Source organism: Solea solea, chromosome 14 (genome assembly GCF_958295425.1).
Source record: "Solea solea chromosome 14, fSolSol10.1, whole genome shotgun sequence".
Taxonomy (NCBI): domain Eukaryota; kingdom Metazoa; phylum Chordata; class Actinopteri; order Pleuronectiformes; family Soleidae; genus Solea; species Solea solea.
The window spans coordinates 26,819,591-26,843,175 of NC_081147.1; the positions used below are offsets into that span (position 1 = coordinate 26,819,591).

A 23,585-nucleotide genomic window follows, 5' to 3' on the forward strand; every position below is an offset into this window, starting at 1 on the left:
ATCAAACGCCGCAGCAGCTCCACAGAGAGACCGCTAGAGGGCAGTGCTGCCTCAAATGATTCCAATCAACGGCTCTTATGATATTATTATAGTATAATATGTAAATGTATTATGTTTATGTATTTACATATATCACACACACACACTCACCTCCTATGATATTCACGTTGTCACACATTTTAGACTTTGAAATCACATAATGTTGCAGTGTAACGTGAATATAAATGCCAACGTGTTCACTGTGTGTGTAAAACAAACGCACAGACGCACACATAGTTAACTTCTCTTTAATTTAATTAAATCTTCATCACACTCAGTTTCCAGTTTGTATTACACTCGTGTCCATTATAGTTCACACAGATTCACACAAGATTGTTACCGTTACATGAACATCGGTGCATTCATGTCGACGTTCTTCACACTCACTCTGAACACACACGGTGGAAACACTGCATGTGTTTGTACAGAACGTTGTAAAACAAATAGTGTTAATATTTCATCATCTCAGAGGAATCATAAGTGTAGAACGAGCATATGTACAGTCCACAGGTCGCGTTCTCCTCAAGCTGCAGCGATGGACGCATCGTCAGGCTGTCGACCCTGAGGCTGAGGACAAAGAAACCAGAAAAGTTATTGACGTGAGGTGTGATGGTGTGTGTGTGTGTGTGTGTGTGTGTGTGTGTGTGTGTGTGCTTTACCTTGACAAAGATGCGTTGAGGCAGGAATCTTCTCAGAGTGTGTGTGTTAGTGGTGGGGCAACGGGGCAGGCTGATGTTGAGCTGGGGCAGTGTTTGATAACCAGCCATCAAAGGGTAGTAGTTATAGAGCATCTGCTGCTCAGAGCCAGGGAGGATACGGAGACGCACCTGCACACACACACACACACACACGCACACACACGCACGCACACACGTGAGCATTCTCTGTCTCTCCATGTTTTTTTCCATATAATCCTTTAACTTTACAGTCAGTTTTAACATCATAGTGACACGTTTAAGACAAACTGAGTCTATATCCTGGCAGTTACATTGAAACAAAAACAAACCAGTTCTTTGAACACCAGACAACAGACCATTGCTCTGCTTCCACACAAACGTTAGTTACCATGGTAACTTACAATATATGTGCATCACTACATGAGCCCCAAGGGATTTTCAGTGATTCATCACAAAAAAGTAACTTAAAAGCAACAATGTGTGGATGTTTGTCTTTGTACGTGTACAGTACACAGAGTCAGAGTCACCAGAGAGCTCAGCTGTACCTGTTTGAGTCCAGAGAACATGAAGGCATCAGAGGGTTCAACAGCCATCTCCACCTCCTGCACCTGAGCTGTTCTGTTCTCTATGTGGTAACGCACTGCAAGAGACTCCCTGACTCTGCCAAACGATGGTAAATCTGCATCAAACAAAAGTCGCTGTCAGAGGAGAAATCACCGAGCGACGGACAAAACTATAGCAAAGGTGCAACTATCATATCATATTTGAGACATTAAATGCACGGTATGCGTGAGATCATGAGCTCTGACTCACTTCCTGGTTAAGTAACAACACGGCACATACTGTATTGGTTTCAAAATAAAAGCACTCCAGTGTATGTCTTACCTATTTCTATTCTTTTTTTCAACAATGCTTTTATTGTGAAATATTTGAAGGACGACAAATGAAACAGTCTTTTACCTTCAATAGAAATATGGATTTTTGTCTAATTTAGGTAAACTGCTTTGTTTAGAATATGAATGCAGAAAAGTTACATATTATATCCTTAACTAAACATGCGTAACATATAAAGTGCATAAGACGTATGTAAGTCATTAAAGTGGGAGTATACAGACCAGCGTGGATGTAGAGCGGGACAGACTCCAGGATGACATGAGGTAGTGTGACTGTAGTCTGGATGAGAGGACTGTCTGCACTGGACGGCTTCCTGTCCAACAGAGACAACCACAGTCACCACATACATGCAGAGACAGAGAGACAGAGAGACAGAGACAGACAGAGTCCATACCTTCTCCATGATATCAAGTACTGTCCTGTAGCCACTGTGTTGTTGCTGTTGGTCAGTGGTGGTGATGGACAACGGAGACAGAAACACTCACTGGCAGATTCAGCAGTCTGCAGAACCACTGCACACACACGCACACACACACACACAGTGAAGAGTCATCATGTTTAACACTGTGAGGCAGGTTACCACTGTGAAGCAGGGCAGTACCTTCCTGTAGCTGAGACTGAAGCTGCGCTGTGTTGCTGGTCACATGAAGAAGCTGCAGAGATGAGGAGGCCAACTCCAGAGGCCAAGGAGATGAAGAGATGATGTCTGTCATCAACAGGAAGGGAATGTCCATGGCTACACGGTCCAATGACTCAAACTGGAATCACACAGACAACAGTGGAGACACATCAGCAGCATAACCACAGTGCACTGACTCACTGTGAACCACGGTCCACATTATTCTGCTCATTCTTTTACGAGGATAAAAGATGTCAAAGATAGAACAGAAAAATAAAAACTAGAATTCACCAGATCCATATTTTAGGATAATCTTTGGTTAATAACAACACCTGATTTGGACAGAACTTAATAAATCCACACACCTTTGTGGACACAAACTTGGCAGACACTTCAAATGGGACCACAGTCTCTATGGTAACGGTTTCATCCTGCAAAAGAAACAAAGTAGCTCTGAATATTTCATACAGGTTTGAAGGGTTTGTTGTGTTTTGTTTTGTTTACCTTGTGACATTTGCAGACGATGTGTTTTCCTTCCACTGTGGTGTCGATGCTGTAGGCCACGTGGAACAGGAACACACGCGGTCCAGTCGACACACACCTCACATGTATACAGCTCTCCAGCTGAGAACAAACACACACAGCTCGTCATAATGTGGAAACTGGATGGAAAACATTTGACTGTCCATGTGTTGGTACCTGTTGTCCTGGTTTCAGGTCTCCCAGCGGAACATCAGGGAGCAGAGCGGGTGCAGTATCATCACAAACCTTTGATCCATCCACTGTCACGTGTGTGGTGTGGCCGAGGTTAGCATCCTGGCCTGGATACAACGAGAAATACTAATGATCTAATGTCCAATAATAATGTTTATATCATTTTGTTTAATAGTTTCTTTCTATTTCTATCGTTCTCAGTACAGCAGTGTTTAGATCCCACCCTGCCCACAGGAAGTGAGTCATTCCATGTTAAGACAAACAGAGGCTTTAACAGCCACACTGGGCTATTAAAGCAAGACGACGATGGTTCAGCTAAATGCCCCTTTCTTGCCCCCGCCCCCGCCCACCCCTGTGATGCTGCTGCATACACACAAATGCTGCTTCAGTCAGGTCTGATAGTCTTGCATGACAGAGCCTGTTTTCAGATGAAGGATGCAGGTTTCTGGTTTGGGTTTTGGTTCAGTATTTCTGTTGTACTCCCGTGTGTGTCAGAGTACCTGGTTTGAGGCCAGCTGTAAGTTTGACATCCTTAGCCACGCCCTCCTCCTGTGATTGGACAATGATGCCAATGCAGTACATTTCGTTGCTGAGAGCAGGAGGCTGGTGGCTCAGCTTCACCGAGATCTTTGGGACTCTGGAGATGATCCTGAACACATACAAACACAGAGCTGTTCACACAGTAACTGATGGAAACAGGTGATGTAATAACTCAGCAGTCTGAGCCGTACATGGTGCTGTGCTGCATGATCACGCTGTTCCAGTCCAGCTCTGGACGCGTCTCGGCGCTCCGCCCCCAGCGGCGCGAGGACCGGCTGGCCTGCAGCGCTTCATGTGTGGAGGCTGCATCTCCACCTGCTCCTCGCCAGCTCACAAACACACAGCGGCCGGAGTCGCTGCCCAGCATCACCTCCACTCCAGTAATCTAGGAAAACACAGATTTATCAATCTTCAATTCCAGAGTTGTGACAACTATCACTCTCTCTCTCTCTCTCTCTCTGACTCACCTCAATCTTCTTGCCAACGTCTTCAGTCTTTGCCACAAAGCTGAAGCTGTAGCATTTGGTTTTCCCAGGTAATAAGTTCATACTGTCCTGACCTGACGACTCCACCACACACCAGGGGTTATACTCCTACACAAACACAGTGGTTTAGCATTTATGGAAAAACAACAGTGGGCTGTCGTCTTGTGATGAACGCTTCCTAATATGTAGCATGTGTGATATTTAGATTTACAGAAATACAAGACTTTACACAACAAGCATCCTGGAGAAACATCTCTATCTGAGATTTAAACAGTGTGGGACAGTAACGTGGTAAACTAACTGGTTTACCACACAGAGAAGAGAGAGACAGATTTATTCATCTTAGGGAATCCTAGCACCCAGGAGCTCACATAGATAAACAGACAACACAGCCTCAGTAAAAGTGGTTTGAAATAACTGAACAATGCTCTGCAGACACTGAGCAATGCGTCATGTTCTGAAGGATAACACACAGAAACACACGTGTCTAAGATGAAATATTCTGTCCTAACAAGCGTTTAATAAAGAAAAAGTCAGAGTTCAGATATAAAATGCACTAACTGGTTAAAGTTACTGAGTGTACCTGGTTACTGAGGCTGACAGCCAGCTTGTTCAGTGATACAGGATGAGGACAGTCGGCTCGGAGGAAAACCTGAAGCTGGATGGGCTGGTCCACATGAAAACTGGGAGAGTGGAACTTGGCCTTACACTGAACTGGAGTCAGAAGGTAAAGAAAGGTTAGAAACTTTGATTTATCTTTTATTTTATAGGAAATGCTGAATTCTCTTTTGTCTTTTAAAGAAAACTCTTGCAGACTCTTTAACTGTCTGAAATGAAACAAGTTTACAAGTGTATCAGTTCTTTAGATGTGACTTACTGAATGGAATGTAATCCTGCACTTCTATACTAAACTCATTAGATCCAGATAAAGCCATGCGGTCGTTCCACAGCAGCGTGGCTGCACTGACGGAGGACGGATCACAGTCCAGCTCCGAGTCAGGAACCTCGTTCTGATGGAGAGGGACAAAGAAAATAATAAAAACATGTAGATTAATAATCTGCACCGAGCATCAGGTGTTTTTATTGAGTGATGAAGTGATGGAGTCAGTTTACCTTCAGGACTTTGAGCAGATTTTTCTCAATCCTCTCCTTTTGCTGCTCCTTCAGGGTTGAAGCTAGTGAACAAGTGTATAAATATAAAATGAGCTTTTCCACAGCATTAATACAAGAACTGTCCAACTGGTAACTCATTAAGAAGGCTGACATGGATGCTGCTATCACTGAAGTAAGTGTTTCCACACTTGCCAATATGACCAACAGAGGCCGACAGAGGCTTGTTGTGTGAGTGGGGTGATGATTGCCTTGTCCACTTTGTTTTAACATAATATTCCTGCTTTTACTCGCACCACAAATTATTCTCTCAAAAATATAACATTCAAAATGTGTAATCTAAGAAAATCAAAGGGAAAAATACTGATTTTAACTTTAGACTGTAGATAAAAAAAGGACATGGTCTCCCAGTTGCATAATAATGGAAAAACTCTTGTTCGGAAACCTTGAGATTCACAATTTGAGCAGCACTATAATCAGTGTCTGAAGATGACACCAGCTGTCAATCACACTTCTATTCAGTCACATCTATTTTCCTGTAAATGGGAACATCATTTACAAAGTTGTTCTATTGAAGAGCCGTTGAGACCATTCACTCCTCAGGAAAATGTTTGACTTGACTGAGTGAGAAGCAGCTAATTTTACCATAGACTTCAAATGTGTTAGTACGATGGACAGCATAGATGGACCACTCACGGTCGTGGTCTTCCTGTGCTTCAGTAGCTTACCTCTGCCCAGAAGCTCCATGCAGTATATGATGTAATCTTTGACACTGGCCATGAGATAAGCACAGCGCAGAGCTGTGGTCAGTATGGCAGTCAGGAGTCCCCACCAACGCTCTGTACGATAGTCACACATCACATAGTCCAACAGCCTGATGACACAACAAACAGACACACGTTTTAAGATCATGTTTAGAGTAGAAGAAGAACTGAACCGTGATCTCAATGATGTGATCACAGCCACTTCACGCACAGTACAGGTCTGAATGGCCCCAGTGAATGTTGAGGAGGTTCTCATCAATACTACTTGAACTGTTAATCTCATTCTTTCACCAGTTTTCATAAGTCATCTTGGTTGACATCAAATACAAGGAGTTTTGACACAGCTTAGATCAGTGTGTGAAACCTGTAAGAGCCGCTTCTCTCATGGTGTCCACACACTGCACACTCTGCCTCAAGGATCTGTCTGTGGGAACTCTGGAATACTAACAATGGTTCAATCAGAGAAGTCTGATTGACTCATGCACACTCACGTGCACGAGCGCACACACACACACACAGTCACACACTGCCACAAGCAACATGCTGATTACACGTCTGTATGTCATGACATCAGCCAGCTGTGATAACCAGGTGTGAACATGACTGAGGACAGTGATCGCAGTATAAACCCTGAGTCAGGTGAACCATGTGACACACACCCTAACTGCAGCCTTTGTGATAGTTGTTCAGTTCTATATCACACTGTAACACCGATGTTTAGTAGTTGCATTCATCATCAGCTACACATGTTCTAAAAGGAGGAAATGCTTTCAGAGTATTTGATGAATGTTGACGTAACACATACGTTTGGTGAGTGATAATAAATAAAGCAATACTGTCAGATATATGATCCTTTCACACAGTATCAGAGTGTGTCTGCAGTTTGAACCTTGCATGAATAAACATGAATATCACAGATGTGATAGATGTGTCATTTACATACAAAACTGTAGTTTCCTTACTTTAGAGCTTTGGTGTAGTCTTTAGCGTGGTAGTACTCTTCTCCCATAAGCACCACTAACAAACAGACAGGACATGAGTGTTAAACAAAGATCACAGTCATTTTAACTTTTAACACTGTTGATACAATTATAGAAAACCTGGACTACACACTCCTTACTCACTGATCCTACAGCTGTGCATCGACACTGGTCTGATTACAATGATACTCACTGAGGTGACTCTTCATTCTGGGGCACTTGTACTTCTTAAACTGGGCAACAGCATTACTGAGGAGCGCTATTATCACCTCCTATGGCAACAGAGACAGAAGCATGTTATAATTCACAGTCCAGGCTTGCAGTATCTGTATGGAATAAGCATCAATATTTAAACAGCAGAAGGTCATTGTTCTGAAGAATGTGAAATATTTAACACTGATTTCATCTAAAGCAACATCCCATCAGTCTGAAATCTGGACTTATTGGTAATTCAAGACAAAAAAAACCCAATTGGCACTTTGACCACATTAATGTGTAATGTGCGCCTCCACTTACAGAATGTGGTACATCACTCTCTTTAATCTGCAGAGCCACAATCCCTGTCTTCTCCTTCTCTGCATCTGGAGGATCAATACCTGAAAAACAAACACCTTTGTAAACATCTGGTCAGAGATGCTTCATCACTAATAGATGTTGACGACATCATTCTTAACATTGTGCCTACTCTGGTGTCCTTGTCTCCATGGTCTCTGTCCATAAAAGTCCAGTCCTCCACTCTGAGTGTCCAGAGGATCCGGGGAAGGGTAACTCACTCCAGCCTAGAAGCATAAACCATGAGCACCTGCTCGTTCAGATGATACGAGTAATGCTGTGTGCTGTGTTTTCCACAGAATGGACCCAGAGCACAGCAGTCACTGACAGGTCACAGTCGGGAAACAGCAGGTGTAAATAATCAAATAAATAATGGCTGTGTTCCATTTAGCTCGTCCGAGTGTGCATGCTGAACACAACAGAGCCATTATTACTGTGATCACACCTGTGCTTGTCCTGATAAAACATGGCTGCTCCTGCAAAGGGTCCATTAATTCAGTCTATGGTGGGAGCACAGTGCGTGTGTGTATGTGTGTGTGTGTGTGGGGGGGGGGGGGGGGGGGGGGGTTATATTCATGATAATGCAAAAATAGTGCATTTGCAGGTGAGCATGAGGCAGCAAACAGCAGCAGGTCAGCAGAACTAAAGCTGGATGTGACAGTGAGAGAGGGTTCAGTGTGATCACCTGACACAGCTGCTGTGCCACTTGCTTCCTCTCCTGGCTGTAACAGGCAGCCTGCTGGTAGTAGAAACCAGGGTTCTGGGTCTGGATGGCTGTCAGACCCAGTTTTATTGCTTCATCAAAGAGTTCACCAAACGACTGGAACCTGACAGGAAACACACAGGAACACACGGGAAGAGAGGCGTGTGAGGCATGTGTTCTCATAAAACAGGAATACAGATGACATCCTGACACAGTATGAATATCATCAGTGACAAACAGAGGTAACATCAGTGTTACTAAGGCTAACTTTCAACTGAATGAGATCATTGACCTGAGTGTCTTTAAGAAAACAGCAGAGTTGTTCCTTAAACACCCTCAGATCTTCTGTTGACTCCAAACTGTCTGACATTTCCCTCTGATCTCTCTCATCAGTAGTGAACTGCTGTTTTGTTTTATTTTGGGTTGTGTTTAGAGTAAAACCTCGACAGACTGTTGTGTGTCAGCAGTTTCAGAAACACTCAGACTGTCCATGCTACAACATCAGCCATCACAAAGTCCCTGAGATCAAGCGTTTACATCATTCTGATGCACTGTCGTCATGGCTGATTGAATAATCGTGAATAAGCAGGCATTCCTAATAAAGTGCACAGTGGCGCTGCAATGATTCATCAAATGTGAATCAATTACTAAACACCTACTATTTTTATAATCAATTTGTCATTTGTCCCAGTGTGGGACACCATCTACTCCATTCATCAAGAACAATAATAATAATAATAATAATAATAATAATGATAACAATGATAATATAATGATTCATCCATTATGGAAATAACTGTTAGTTACTAACAGAACTGTACGTGTTAATGAACAGTGTGTGCATCTTACTGTTTGGACATCCATGCAGTGTGTTCAAAGGCCAGTTCAGCACTGCCAATCTTCTTCTTACACAGGTCAATGTGCTTCCTGAACTGAGCTATAGCATCTAGAGGAGTGTTGTGCTGGAAACACAGACGACAGATCTACAGAGAGAGAGAGAGACAGGAGAGACAGGAGAGACAGGAGAGACAGGTAACATGTAATCATTGCAACAATATGACAGGGAGCCAGTATGCACTGCTAAATACAACACAGCCATTATTCATTTGACTGCATCTGTATCAGACAGTGAAGTATACAGTAAGAGGTGATGGGTGGAATCAAACCCAGGTCAGTCAAATTGGTCCTGTGCTCTCCCAACTGAACTACCCAGCCTCACCATCTCACAACATTATACGTTGTTTTTTTTGTGGATTGTCAGAGCCCGCCTCCTCTCGTCATCTCCTGTTCCTCTGCCCTCAGCTAAAACATTCTGCTCTTCATTCACAACATCTGGGCACAGTTCACTGACAGATGTTTCAGTGTGAACATACAGGTCACTGAGCTCCCTGTGCATTGGTGAACTTTGATGCCACTTAAGTGTGACTGCACACCTCACACCTCACACCTCTTTTAATAAAAACAGATAAAACAGAGAAACACACCTTGTAGTTGATGAATCCAGCCATAGTTTTGATTTCCAACATGTTGGTTTCATGGGCTCTGAGCTCATGGACAAGACTGTATGCAGTTCTGTAATACCTGTAAAACACACACACACACACACACACACACACACTTACACTTCGGCACAGATGATGATGCTGCATAGGTGTGCCATCTGCTCTACAGGTGTTTTTGTCTGTTTCACACATTCTTGCAATAAGAAAATCATCATGAGTTTCATGATGATCATTAATATACCAAACCATTGCTGATATAGTATAATAACAGCAGTATTATTTAATTATAATCTCCTCTGTTGAAGCCAAGCTTTATCTTCATCTCTCCGTGGTGATCAGATCACGACTGACAGTGACTGACGTGCACAGTTGAGCTGTTTTAAATGAATAACATGTACCCTGAGTGTGTGCAGTGCACTCTTTAGCCCTCACAGTTGATGACAACGTGCCGGTAGAATCAGAGTGTGAATGTGTGTCGTCGCACTCACTTGAGAGCGTTCTGTGTGTCCTGTTTCAGCTCACTGAAGAAAGCGATCTTAAACTGGTGTCTGACAAACAGCAGCTGAAAACACATTTCAAATGGAAACATTGTCACATGACTTCATGCTGGGACAGTTTGTACAGTATGCAGCAGTGGCTGATAATACCTGATGTGTGGTTTTGTTAAGGAACTCCTTGTGTGATTTGACACGACGAATCTCAGTGTAGTAGTATGTCTGAGCATGTTCATAGAAGGCGTTCTCCAACCTGCAAGATCACACTCATTATCTAATGGAACCAGTAGAAGGCCACACCTGTAACTTAAGCTTCTAGCCTGACTGTCCAGCTCCCACTGCTGTCCGTGCAATATTTATTGAATTGTTAATTACCTTATAATGTAGCCCACCAAGTGGTCAGTGTGCGGCAGCACAAAGAGACTCTTGCCAGACAGATCACAAGCATTACAAAGAGCAGCTGCTCTCTCTGATGCTACCAGGTCCTCTCCTGTACACACAACACACAACACACACATGATTCAGCTGGGTTAAGAAGCCACTAACAGACAGAGGACGGCTAAGACTGGCTAATGCTTTTGGTTTCATCTCACAATATCAGGGGGAGAAAGTAAGTTGTGTTGATGCATCAACATTAAAACTACACATTTCATCAAACTCTTTAAATGTTCCAGTTATGAAACTGCCTTTTGTATTTAGAAACCACTCAAACCACTCGACTCCATGCAAGTTTCCCAGTGTTCAGAAATGTATTATAAAGCTTGGAGGTGTAGAAGGCCAGGATGAATCTTTACCTGGAGGTAAAGGAGTTTTCTTCTGAATTAAAACCACAGCCACCTTGGTGTTCCTGCCCTGAAGACTGGTCCTGCAGACAAACAGACATGCACATGAATTTTACTGTGGCTTTGTTTCTGTGAGGGATGTGCAGCAAAGTCTCATTGACTCTCCCTTCACTTCCCTGCCTACACTATTGGGCTCAAATTAAATTGGGGTCAAAAGTTTTGCTTCTGAACAGAACTAGTGTCACCCTGCTGCATTTCACTATTATCAATGAGGCAACTACACACATCACATGTCAGTGTTGAGTAGAATAGATAAATAAATATGTATCTATACCAGGACATTGAAACAACACATTGTATAACCACTGCATGTTCACACAGTGTCCAGCATTGTACCGTTTATCAGTCATTACAAGTTCACTCACTGTGACGCAACAGCAAAGTCTTCTATCTGTATAACAACACTGTATAAAACACTGGAAGACATGAACTGAGTCTGGAATATTCACACAATGAACAGAAACACCGAGATGGTAATGCATCAATAATAATACTTAACTTCAAGTGATTTAATTAGATTCAGCTACTTTAAACAGACTGTTGCTAATTGGATTCATAGAGATACAAGAGAACATTTCTCCATTTGAAAGCGGCCTCTTAGCTCCAGGCAATACACACACTTTCACACCAAGAATAAAGTGCAATATTGTGAATATAATAACCGATCCATCTATGGAGAGAGAATCAAGCTCTCTATCTCGCCATTTATCAATCTATTTCTTGCTAGCTATCAGCAGTAACATAGAACATTCGGTATAAGCTCTGTATTACTAATTATCATATTATCATAATAATTTCATTCATTAATCTGGAAATTGGCTGAATAATTTTTACCAAAGACATTGACTTTACACAACTGCTCTGAACACTGTCACTATTTGAGATAATCATCTACAGAAACACTAATAAGATATATAGACGTAAAAAAAATATATATAATATAATATAATATAATATAATATAAAATATTATAATATAATATAATATAATATAATATAATATAATAATAAAGCAGCTACCTTCACTCTCAGGTGTCATTATCAGCTTTTTATGGAAGAACATAAGAACAAGAGTTAAACCAACCTGACAATCTCCACTTTTGTGGCACATTCAGACTGTTTTTCTTTCCACTGTGGGTCATCCCAGTCCAGTTCATAGAAGAGAACGACCAGAGCAGGTACAAGGTTCAGATGCTTATTCATCCAGCCCGTCTTCAGGATGCCTTTAGGGATGTACCACTCGTAGGAAGTTCGCTACACAGACAGAAAACACAAACATTGTTCTCACATAATATCAACATTCACAATGACTTGTTTTGGTGTTTTTCTTCATGCAAATAAACTGTAATAAACTTCCAATGATGTCATATTTGTGTTTGCTGGGATATCATATTACACTTTTTCTTTGGTTTCTCTATCCATCACTCACCTTAGTGCGACATTTCGGGTACTCGTGGTCACCTGGGAGCACTTTGAAAGAGATTGGGACTCTGTCTGCTCGTCGGTTGGCACAGAAGGCATCCCAGATGGCTCGGTGCACTGCATTGAACACCACATCCAGACCGGTCAGAGCTACAAAGGCCATGGGCCTACAGCATAGCTCTGGAGGAAGCTCCCACTGGGAACCAGCCATCATGAAGGTTTAACTATGGATACTCCTGCACATGACAGAGCAACATTCTGGAGTCAGCACAGAGAAGTGCTTGTTTAAGTGCTTGTCAAGAATGATTAGGAAGTGGAAACACATACAACAGAAAATACAATAAATACAATACAAACCTTTCTGTATATCATCTGACAGACAGTATCATTATAGCCTAAACCACACAAAGCTAGGTTAGTTTGGATTAGTAGGAATCTTATCCTGAAATTCTTACTTTTTTACATTCTTACTTACTTCATTGTCCCCATGGGAGCATTTGTTTTGGGCTCAATGGTGCTGTTGTTTACTACTTGTTATTTCTACTTGTTATTTATTGATTGTCACCTATGACAATCAATAAATAACAAGTAGACGCATCACAGTTAATAATTAAATAAACATAATAAAAAGAGAGGCAATAGTGACGAAGCAAAAGCAGAAGGTTTAGTATGGTCTTAAATTGTTAATAAAATATTTTTAAATATTTCATTAAATATGGTAATAAGGTAATAAGTAAGGAATTAACGGTACCTTTGGGAGTATTAGTTCTTGTTACACATATGTCTTAAACAGTTTATCAGTTGTTGTTAATGAGTTTTCATTACAGAGGGAAATGTCACTGCAACACTTTCCCTGTCAATTTATTGCATGATCTCATAAATAAATATTAATTTCTACCAAAAGGTATTTTTTCTTAAACAAATCAAACAGCCAAACGCTGGTGTCAGCAACAGACTTGAACACACAGGGTTTAAGGAGAACTTACGAGGTCACAAGACTTAGGGTTAGCACAACACTAGCTGACACTTCACAGACTGAAGCTCGGCGACTCTTATAGCTCCATATAACTATGTGCTGTACATTTAAACAGCTGATGACATATAACTATGTGCTGTACATTTAAACAGCTGGTGACATATTATAATGTGCTGTACATTTAAACAGCTGGTGACATATTATAATGTGCAGTACATTTAAACAGCTGATGACATATAACTATGTGCTGTACATTTAAACAGCTGATGACATATTATAATGTGCAGAAATAAATAGACAAACTGTTGAAACGAAAGCGGAAGTGATATAGCCTCACTTGGCTAACGCTGCTACCCAGGACTCCTGTTGTCATGTTAGCCTACAGTTTATCCTCAATTAAACTGTAGAAAAATGCAGTTGAATGTGAAGTAGGTGATGAATTAGATAGTTACTCACCTCAGCTGCATTACTTCCAATCAACTAGTAACGGTGCTAGCTCCAGCTAGCCTGTATGTGCTAGCAAGCTGCACTTTACTCTTGCGGCTATCAGTTAGCGTTAGCTCAGAGGGCGAGGTTAGAGATTTCACAACTATATCAACGCCAGTGTCGTTTTAGTTTAGCGCTGTCGGACTTCGTTTGGGCCAAGTCCGAACTCTGGTCGCCATGTGACAGCTTGTCACCAATGTGTCAACATCTCAGCCGGAAAACACCAGATAATTCAACAGCTGTTTTTGAGGCATCAACACACTAGCTAGCTAGTTAGCTGCCTGTGGCAGAGTGTCATTAGCACTTCCGGCTCGACGTTTCAAAATAAAACCACTGCATCCACTAAATCATAATTATAAAAAAATTTAATAATCATAATTTAAGTAATGAAGGCATATATGAGAGTATAAGAGTGGACAAATACAAACGAGTGCCTTTGTTACAAACCACTGACAGCAGCAGTATAAAGACAGTTATAGTCTATATATAGTCAATTATATATAATAATATAATATACTCATATATTAAAATAATATAATACAAAGACATTTTACAAACTACAAAAACAATGTTTTTGAAGCTGATACCATAAATGTAAAATAAACACAAGTCTTGTACTTAATCATTTATACAAGCCTGTAGGGTAGATTATGCTAAATACTTCCCTGCCTTCTCTCGTATATTCAAATACTATTTAAAATAGTGTCATTACAATAACGTAGATGAATAAATATGACATGTATGTCCTCTGTGTGCAGCTGTGTGCCGCTGGTCTGCAGCTCAGTCTGGGTATAAAAAGGTTCAACGAAAGTTGCAGCAGGAATAACGCGTGGAGTCCTGCAGCTTCCTGTCTGTCTGTCTGTCTGTCTGTCCTCCTGAGCAGACAGACAGGCAGCCGCATCCTCCCACTGCGGTCTGAGGACACGGACTCTCCTGCAGCTATGGATGAGGATCCCGCGCTCATTATTATACCCGGCAGCTGGAACACTGGCACCGGACCCGAGTGTGATCCTGCTGAAGCCCGCTGAAGGTGAGAGTCCTCGCGGCGTGGACAGATGCGTCTGCTGTGCGCGCGCGCGCGCGCGTGTGTGTGTGTGTGTGTGGAGCATGTGGACCAGAGCGCTGTATGTTATAGTAGTGACACGTTAATGTGGGACATGGGCTTCTGTGTCCTCTGTGAGGATGAGGATGAAGAGGAGGATGAGGGTGAGGGTGAGGGTGACCGTGTTATTGGTTGGGGTGTTGTTGTGTTTTTGCTCGGGTGAAAATGATGATGCAGTGAATCATCGCAGCTCCGCTGGTCATTACAGACATAAGAGTATCAGAGTACCTGATACACAGTGGCCTGTAGTGTTGTTACTTACAACAGCTGAGTTATTATTGTCAATGAATGGATGAATGAACCTCTGTTTTCAAAGTCAATCAATACGTAGTTAGAGTGATTTGTTGTCTAAAATCAGCGGATGCAAAAACATCATTAACATACAGGGACATTGTTTCACTAAGTTGGTGCAGAAGAAACACAATAACAAGAAAAACACTAGTAAAAAGGATACACACATTTCTTTATTTGGTGCACTAACTTTGTTTCACACACAGATCTGATCCTAAATCAAACAAACAAACAATACTCCTAATGTTTCCTGCCTTTGAGAGGATACAGATACTCTCCTCACTAAATACACCAGCCAATCCAAAGCACTTTAAAACGACCACAGTGCTGCACAAAAATAATAAATAAAGACTTAAAAGCTCACATGAGAAAATACACCAAAGAAAAACAGCTAAAGTAAACGAAGAGACATAAAACATAGGTAACAGTGTCTTAAATAAAACATCACGGTGCACGATGTAGTGAAATAGAAGCAATGATTGTGACTACTTTAGTTTGAATAAAATATTTACATTTCAAAAGAATTATTTCACCAATAAATAAGTCAAGTTTAAACATTTTTAAATGAGGAGTGGTGTGTGTGTGTGTGTGTGTGTGTGTGTGTGTGGCTGAAGCCCCCTCCTCATTCATTCAGGACAGACAGACAGACAGACAGGCAGGCAGACTGGTGTGGAGATGGTGGTGTCATGGAGTCTCACTGACCTTTGACAAAGGTAGATCCTGTGTCTGTGTCAGAGACTCTTCAGTGAGAGCAGAGGAAGTGATGTCAGAGAGTTCCCAGCATTCCCACGAGAACTCCGTCCAATGTTTATCACTTAACTGCTGCCACACCCACAACATCTGTGAGAGGGTTATTCTCCAGTTATGTTATGTTAAGTTTATAAAAGTCTTCTTTTACATGAAGGGAACATTTGATTCTTTTTATTTATTCTAAAACATGTGTTTTAATATTTATCATTTATGGAAACACTTTTTGATTGACTGCTATGATAATAGCCCCTTTGACCCCTGTGACCCCTGTGACCCTCAAATGGATGAATGATATTTTGAAGTGTTTTTTTCTGCTGAATCAAACGAGCATCTGTTGGGACCACAAGCTTCAAACTCCCTAATGAGCCAAACAGTGAAGTTTACAGTCTGATCGTCAAGGTCCAGCTGTTACTGCAGGAATTATGGGATGTAAGTCATGAAGAACAAAACACCACGGCTATTTTTAGATTAGGGTTTTTAACTCTTCATCATCAGTTACGTCCTCTAAGCACACTCACACACATATGACAGAATATTCACCCGATCTGAATGACATTACTCTTAAAGGGACAGTGCAGTGTTTTTGAGAAACATTATATTATGCAGAGCTATTGTGTTACAGTCCGCTGACGAGAGACCAGGACACAACAGCAACAGCAGAGACACACTCTCACTCACTGTCCCAGTGAAACCATCACACTTTCTCACCATGTTCCTGTGCACACACACACACAAGCACAAGCTGTGTCATGATGCAGCAGCTTCACTGTGACAGCTTTGCCTTCTTTTACAACATCACTCCAGTGTGTACACTGTGTTCCAGTCTCTCTCTCTCTGTCACTGTCACTGTCACCGTCCCTTTAGTGCCATGAGTCATGATAGTGTCTTCACCCTCAGCAGCATCACAGGGAGGTGACGATGCTGCTGCTGCTGCTGCTGCTGCTGCTGCTGCTGCTGCTGAGTCATCGCTCTGCTGCTGCTGCTGCTGCTGCTGCTGAGTCATCGCTCTGCTGCTGTAAGCTGTGTAAAGGACACACCTCCTCGTTCTAAGGGGAGTGGCTCCCGCTCGGTAGAACCTGTCAGTCCCTTGTTGTTATTTATAGGACGATGCTGAGAGGGCGGCACCAAAGCCAGTCATCGTTTACTGTATTTAGTATGAAACATAATGAGCAGCCCAAGAAAAGGAACTTGGCTTGTAATCGTAATGTTGCTGGTTCCACTCCCTGCCTGACCTTGTATCCCTGAGCAAGGTGCCATATCCCCACTGCTCGTCGTTAATTGAACACTCAAACAAATGGACTGACACATCCAGCGTGCTCCTACTGTCCCAGGCCTCATGGACTGTTTCTATATAAATAATAGAATAATAGTTTTGTGACAGAATGAATCCACTTCTGTTCCTCTCACTAACACACGGTGAAGCTTCTGCTCATAGTTAGATTAGAGGATACAAACTTTCAACTGCACTCATTTGGTTTGTGGACAAAAACAACATCATTTCCAGGTTTGGTAACATTTTGAAAACAAGTGCTTTATTCATGGACAACATCAGATCCATGTGACACACACACACACACACACAGCACAACAATTATAACAGACACATTTAGCTAAAGTGAGGAATATCTTATGTCTGTGATTGTCTGTGATTTATTTGATTCCATAATTACAGAAAAATCAGATTGTCCAAACGTTACAGTCAACAGAGACAGAATCTGTTTTACACTTTTACCACATTTGACTTGAACGTCTAAATCTTAGTTCTGAGTTTGAAGAGCTCCTGTTTTTCCTCCTGTGTTCTGAGTGAGTGAGTGAGTGAGTGAGTGAGTGAGTGAGTGAGCTCTCATCACTCACTATAAACTATCTGAACAAGATGAAATGTTGTCCAACATCAGCAGCAGTTCCCTTCCCACTCTGTGATGATTCAGCACATTGACTCTGACGCTGAATATTATCACACAAACATGACTGCAGGTGTGATGATGACGTTTAAAGCCGATGTGTAACTGCACCAACAACACAACCTCTTTGTTTTTAAGACATTCAATTACAGCTAACGCACAATTACAAAAGTAGTGACACAGTAACATCATCATCATCAGATCTGTGACGTGCTCACTCACTCACTCACTCACTCACTCACTCACTCACTCACTCTTAATGATCGTGGAATATTTATATTATATTATATATTTATATTTAGAGGTCACAGCTAATGTGTGTGTGTGTGTGTGTGTGTGTGTGTGAGGGGTGTTGTTGGACACTGATAAGACAGTGGGAGGACGACACTGATAAGCTGTAAATGCGTGAGCTCCCTGTGTGTGTGTGTGTGATTATATTCACTCACGTATAAATACACTTCTGCATAGTTTGTATTTCACTTCTTTCATTCATAAACCAGTGAGGAGGTTCTCTGTCTCCTTCGTCTCCTTTGTCTCTTTCGTCTCCTTCGTCTTCCTCGTTTCCTTCGTTTCCTTGTCTCCTTCATCTCCTTCGTTCTCTGGAGATGAGGCGGGGCTAAGGTGGTGGGGGGGGGGGGGGGGTCACACTGCCTCTTATCCAACAAACACATTTGTACATTGTGTGTAAAGGTTTTTTTGTGTGTGTTTTTGTTGGCCCACTTTAGACTGAGCGTGTTGGACAGACGGCTGCACTGACAGACAGACGATGGTAAGACTCTTCATTTGTCTGTGATCAGGAGAGAGAGACGCGGTCACATGGTCACGATCAGTCTTTAAAAGGAGTATATACTGTGTGTACTCACTTACATGAAGGATACTATAGAACCTAATGAGGAAGCAATGAAATCTATGTGAAACCATAAATATGTTTTTAAACCTGTTTGTTTTCTTTCTTTCTAGTTTTCCGTTATGTTTGTTTGTTTGTTTGTTTGTTTGTTTGTTTGTGGTTGACATTCCATTTATCATGTATGTTGTCAGTTTTTGTTCTGTTGTATAGAGTTAGAAAAGAAGAATTTGGAAAAGGACGTCGGGGGAATCATTAAAATGAATATTAGCCTCGTTTGTGCTGAAACAGTGACATCATCACAGATTTAATGTTTACACCTGAATCTGCACATTACATAAAAAACACTGGGACTTAAACTTAAACACCGTTTATATTGAAGCTCTTATGATTCAGAAGTGCATTAACAGTGTTTTTGTTCCCACAAACAAACATTTAACACAACATTACACAACACATGAGCACAAGCTGGGGCTCTGGTTGATTATCTTCCCACTGACACTGTCTCACCACGACATGTGAATCCATCACTAACTTAATCCAGGGTCGATGGATGAGTTTTTCTGAGTTTGAATATAATGAAAACTAAAGCTAAATGTCAATATTATGTATTTTTTTCTGTGTTCTACTGAATTTGAAAGGCTACAAAAACGTTTTAAACCTTTAGTTTAAGTGATGTGTTTTATCAGTGATGGAACACAGAGCAGAGACATGTGAACAAACCCAGAGAGATCAGGTGACGTCTCCTCTTGTCTCTTTTTCAGTTTTACAGATTGATTCTTGACGACGACCAGTTTACAGTAAAAAGACAACAGAAGATGATTTGAACCAGACAGAATCAGGTACATAATATTATAATATTGTCTTTAAAATGTATGGAAAATGACCAATGACTGATAATAACAAGCTGCTACTGCGTCCTTTATTTTGCTCGGATCTACATCTGGTGCAGCATGAGTATGAATATAAATATGTTGTTCATTTCACAGAAGAGACAAAAAAGTATAGATCTGTGTGTTATAGACACAAACACGACCAATAATCCTACATCTCTACTTTTGTCTTGAATCCTCCATCACAGTCTGTTTCTCTGAAAATGTAAAGCCCTCCCAAAGTGAACTATTATTATTATTGTTGTTATTATTATTATTGTTATTGATATTGTTATTATTATTAATATTACATTATCATCATTGTTATTATTATTATTGTTATTGTTATTATTATTAATATTATATTATCATCATTATTATCGTTATTATCATTATTATTATTATTGTTATTATCATTATTGTTGTTGTTATTATTATTAATATTATATTATCATCATTATTATCATGGTTATTATTATTGTTATTGTTGTTGTTATTATTATTATTAATATTATTAAAATAATAATAATATCCAGTTATAGTTTCAGCATCTAAATACCTGACAGAGAGTTGGAGCAGCTGTCACTAATATTTAATGTGTTAACACTTTTCTCTTAATCTCAGATTAGATCCAGATTATGACTGAATTAGAAGCCACGGGCGTGGGGGAGCATCCCCCTCCCTACATAATCTTTGTGGTGGTCTTCCTCTTCTTCATCACTGGCCTGATGGGCTTCCTCGTCTGCCACCTGCTGAAGATGAAGGGATACAGATGCAGAGCTGGAGACATGGATGCTGATGAAGAGGAGGAGGAGGAAGAGAAACTTGGAGGCATCGCAGACGGTGAGAACCTTAGATTAGTCACATTTATAGATGTTTGTTTACACTGATCACTGGTTCACATTTTTGATCTTTAAAAACACTTCTTCTTCTTCTTCTTCTTCTTCTTCTTCTTCTTCTTCTTCTTCTTGTTGTTGTTCTTCTTCTTCTTCTTCTTCTTGTTCTTCTTCTTCTTGTTGTTGTTGTTCTTCTTCTTGTTCTGTGTTTCAGAGGAACATGAGGATAACCAGGACACCGTGGACCAAATCCTCAAGTGCATCATGGAGAATGAAGGTGACTCAGTTGCTGAAATGTTTATTTTTGGATGCACTTCTTCTTCACTTTTTCACGTTTGTCATTGCTGGTTAGAAACAGATGTGAGATTAGATTATATTCTTATTCAATCCAACTAACATGGCTCTGCTTGTCTCCAGCTAACATGGAAGCCTTCAACGAGATGTTGGGAAACCACAACGTGTGTGTGCGTCACGACCCCAGGTAAACTACTGTGTGTGTGTGTGTTTGTGTCACAACCCCAGGCAAACTACTGTGTGTGTGTGTGTGTGTGTGTGTGTGTGTGTCACGACCCCAGGTAAACTACTGTGTGCGTGTGTGTGTGCGTGCGTGTGTGTGTGTGTGTGTGTCATGATCCCAGGTAAACTACTGCGTGTCCGTGCGTGCGTGTGTGTCCGTGCGTGCGTGTGTGTGTGTGTGTGTAAACTGACGCCCACATATGAAACTTCCCTTTGAAACATCCATGATGATGATGATGAGGATGAGGATGATGATGATGATGATGATGATGTTGATTCCCAGGCTGCGTCAGGAGTCTCTCGGTGGCGTTCCCCCTCATCACCACACAGTTCACTCAGGCACAGAACACAACTCGTGCCACCTGTGTGCTCAGGGTCGATCTAAGAAGGGTCGCAGACCGAGCAGAACCCCGCGGTCCAAACAGCGGCCTGGAGAACAGACGGTCTTCTCTGTCGGCAGGTAACACGTGTGCAACAGCACGAGCTCACATGTGAAGACGACTGTAAACCGCGTGTCGCTCTCCTCGCAGGTTTCGCGTCACACACACGGATAAGAAGCTCCATGGAAGTCCCGGTCAAATGGTCAGTTCAGGAGACAATCTGGACCAATCGCAGGACAGCGAGGAGCAGAAGGGCGGCGGCTACAACCTGAGGAGCATGTTCAAAGACACCCGACCCGCCTCAGACACCGCCAATGGGGCGGTGCCAAATGCGGGGAAGAGGAGGAAGAGTGTGACCTTATTTGGGCTGAGGCGAGGCAGTGACCCTGTCGCCATTAAAGTCATGGACACTGGAGCTATGAAACTCGCTGTCCAGAAGCAACCTGTGGTGCAGGAGGAGGAGGTGCAGGAGGAGAACACAGTGATATCTACTGATAAACCTGCTTTTAAACCTGAGAAACCAAAACATCTCATCCCAGGGTCCGTTAATCCTCGCTCTTCCCAAGAAAAGAAAGAATCCCAGGACTTTAGCTCTGGTCCTGAACCTGGTGTAGACCTCACCACCGGCTCTTCTTCTGCCCCGAGATCGCTTTGTATTTCATCTCCCACGGAGAAAGTGAAACATGATGCAGAGAAGGTCTCTCCTGATCCTGGACCTCTGCAGACATCCACACCCATCGTTGCCATGACGGGATCCATCCCAGGTTTCACCCTGGTCCACCCCAGCAGTCAGTCTGAGTCCAGTTCCTGCACAGTGTTTCCAGTCACTCAGACTCCTCCTGACCCAGACTGCAGCCCAGACCTGGATCGGGGCTTTGGTGCCAGCCTTGCTTTGATAAGTTTAGGCTCCTCCCCTCAGTCTTCTTTCCCGATTAAAACCCCATCATCTTCCTCTTTGTTAAAAACTCCCTCCTCATCCCAGGCTGAGTTTTCCCCGCTCAACACTCCAAGCCCCAAACTATCATTCAGTCAAACTGTGTTTAATCAAACTTTCTGTCAGACAGCTGCTCCAGTAGAGGGCGCTCTGTCACACAGTCTGCACAGTAACCCTAAACCTGACAACATCCCAGACCAAAGAGCTTCACCTGCTCTGGCTGTGAAGTCCGGGAGCAAAGACGACGCGGCCTCCGCTCCACGATCACCAGTGGGCGGAGCTTTGAAAGCTTCTGTTCTGTCCTCTCCCTCTGACAGACAGAGCAGTTTGTGTCTGTCCTCCTGCAGCCCAGGCTCCTCCTCCTCCTCCTCCTCCTCCTCCTCCTCCTCCTCTGTAGGCAGCAGAGTAAGTCATGTGGCCATCATCAAAGCCAGTCCTGACAGCAAGAGAGAGTTCTCTGTTGTCACCATGCTGGAGGAAGAAGAGGAAGAGGAAGAAGAAGAACAAGAAGAAGAAGAAGCCTGGACATCAGTCAAAGACCAAACAGCAGAAACTCATGAAGTTGAAAAGGTGAACGTTGATCCAGCAGCTGGAGACATGAGCCAAGAGAAAGACGACATGGTGGAGATGGAGGATATTAGAGACTGTAAGGTGATGCAGGAGGAAGAGGAGGAGGAGGAGGAAGAGGACACAACACACCCTGGACTGAGAGGTGAAGACTCCAGAACCATCATGTGATCATAAAGACAGAAATGTATTATAATGAAGTAATGATGATTTCACCACAGCAATGATTAATAATCACAGTTTAAAGTTAGGAAATGTAAAAACACCATCGTCTGACAGAAACTTTATTAATATTAATAATAATAACATTTAAACAGTGTAAAAACCCGTTTGCTTTTTAACGTAATGCTTTTTACTTTGGATCAGCTGATGATTGACAGACGTCACACGACCAAACTTCAACACTTTCACTATGAAATGGAAACAAAGTTAAAAAGTGATGGTTCAAAAACTTCACAGCTTCCTGTTGACATAGATTTAATCAGGTGACTGCCGCTTAACCCCGCCCCCAAAAACCATATATTCATTAGGTCTGAGACTTGAGTCTCTGCTGAGAGTGATATATTATTCTGACTCAGCGTTTATGAACGTATGAATCTGTTAACGACACATTTGTGCTGAGTCATGATTCTCCAACTGTGTAACAAGTGATTATTGTTGAAATAAACAAACACGACATGATTGTTATTTACACTCGTACAGTCTGAGTTTTATCTGTCTGATGCTGATTCCCATCCCATAATACTGACCTCATAGATTTGCCTTTTAGACTCTTTGACATGTCAGTCGTGAGG

At 42.0% G+C, this 23,585-nt stretch overlaps 2 protein-coding genes across 4 annotated transcripts; one reads left to right on the plus strand and one right to left on the minus strand.

The window, feature by feature from the left end:
* Nucleotides 1-271: 271 nt before the first annotated feature.
* On the minus strand, nucleotides 272-14,103 carry trappc11 (trafficking protein particle complex subunit 11). The gene is made up of 30 exons (XM_058650271.1): nucleotides 13,769-14,103; nucleotides 12,344-12,572; nucleotides 11,999-12,168; nucleotides 10,868-10,938; nucleotides 10,449-10,563; nucleotides 10,227-10,326; nucleotides 10,068-10,141; nucleotides 9,562-9,658; nucleotides 8,927-9,060; nucleotides 8,060-8,201; nucleotides 7,508-7,601; nucleotides 7,339-7,418; nucleotides 7,016-7,094; nucleotides 6,805-6,859; nucleotides 5,807-5,952; nucleotides 5,082-5,143; nucleotides 4,846-4,978; nucleotides 4,552-4,682; nucleotides 3,951-4,076; nucleotides 3,675-3,868; nucleotides 3,444-3,592; nucleotides 2,929-3,050; nucleotides 2,734-2,853; nucleotides 2,595-2,660; nucleotides 2,212-2,368; nucleotides 2,005-2,122; nucleotides 1,832-1,923; nucleotides 1,262-1,395; nucleotides 699-866; nucleotides 272-606 (listed from the first exon to the last, which is right to left on the minus strand). The coding sequence occupies exons 2-30, from the start codon at nucleotides 12,548-12,550 to the stop codon at nucleotides 562-564; spliced, it is 3,381 nt and encodes a 1,126-aa protein (XP_058506254.1). The 5' UTR covers nucleotides 12,551-12,572; nucleotides 13,769-14,103; the 3' UTR covers nucleotides 272-561.
* A 327-nt stretch (nucleotides 14,104-14,430) lies between these two features.
* rell2 (RELT like 2) lies at nucleotides 14,431-23,490 on the plus strand. Of its 3 annotated transcripts, none has more exons than XM_058650641.1 (8): nucleotides 14,431-14,828; nucleotides 18,568-18,611; nucleotides 19,451-19,528; nucleotides 20,183-20,401; nucleotides 20,609-20,671; nucleotides 20,812-20,875; nucleotides 21,194-21,370; nucleotides 21,441-23,490. In XM_058650641.1, exons 4-8 carry the CDS (start codon nucleotides 20,197-20,199, stop codon nucleotides 22,960-22,962), a joined length of 2,031 nt encoding a protein of 676 aa, XP_058506624.1. In that variant the 5' UTR covers nucleotides 14,431-14,828; nucleotides 18,568-18,611; nucleotides 19,451-19,528; nucleotides 20,183-20,196; the 3' UTR covers nucleotides 22,963-23,490. The 3 variants fall into 3 exon arrangements, with proteins under 3 accessions (XP_058506624.1, XP_058506625.1, XP_058506626.1); XM_058650642.1 differs by lacking the exon at nucleotides 14,431-14,828 and adding an exon at nucleotides 16,195-16,370; XM_058650643.1 differs by lacking the exon at nucleotides 14,431-14,828 and adding an exon at nucleotides 18,434-18,463.
* Nucleotides 23,491-23,585: the final 95 nt, after the last annotated feature.

Bases quoted from the DNA above. Each gene is read 5' to 3' on its own strand.
- trappc11 (XM_058650271.1), bottom strand. From the start codon at position 12,550: ATGATGGCTGGTTCCCAGTGGGAGCTTCCTCCAGAGCTATGCTGTAGG. The intron at 10,564-10,867 runs GTAAAGATTCAT...TTGTGTGTACAG, and splicing joins GAAAACTCCTTTACCTCCAG to GAGAGGACCTGGTAGCATCA. The intron at 867-1,261 runs GTACAGCTGAGC...GTGTGTGTGCAG, and splicing joins TGTTCTCTGGACTCAAACAG to GTGCGTCTCCGTATCCTCCC.
- rell2 (XM_058650641.1), top strand. From the start codon at position 20,197: ATGACTGAATTAGAAGCCACGGGCGTGGGGGAGCATCCCCCTCCCTAC. The intron at 20,672-20,811 runs GTGACTCAGTTG...GCTTGTCTCCAG, and splicing joins GTGCATCATGGAGAATGAAG to CTAACATGGAAGCCTTCAAC. The intron at 20,876-21,193 runs GTAAACTACTGT...GTTGATTCCCAG, and splicing joins TGTGTGCGTCACGACCCCAG to GCTGCGTCAGGAGTCTCTCG.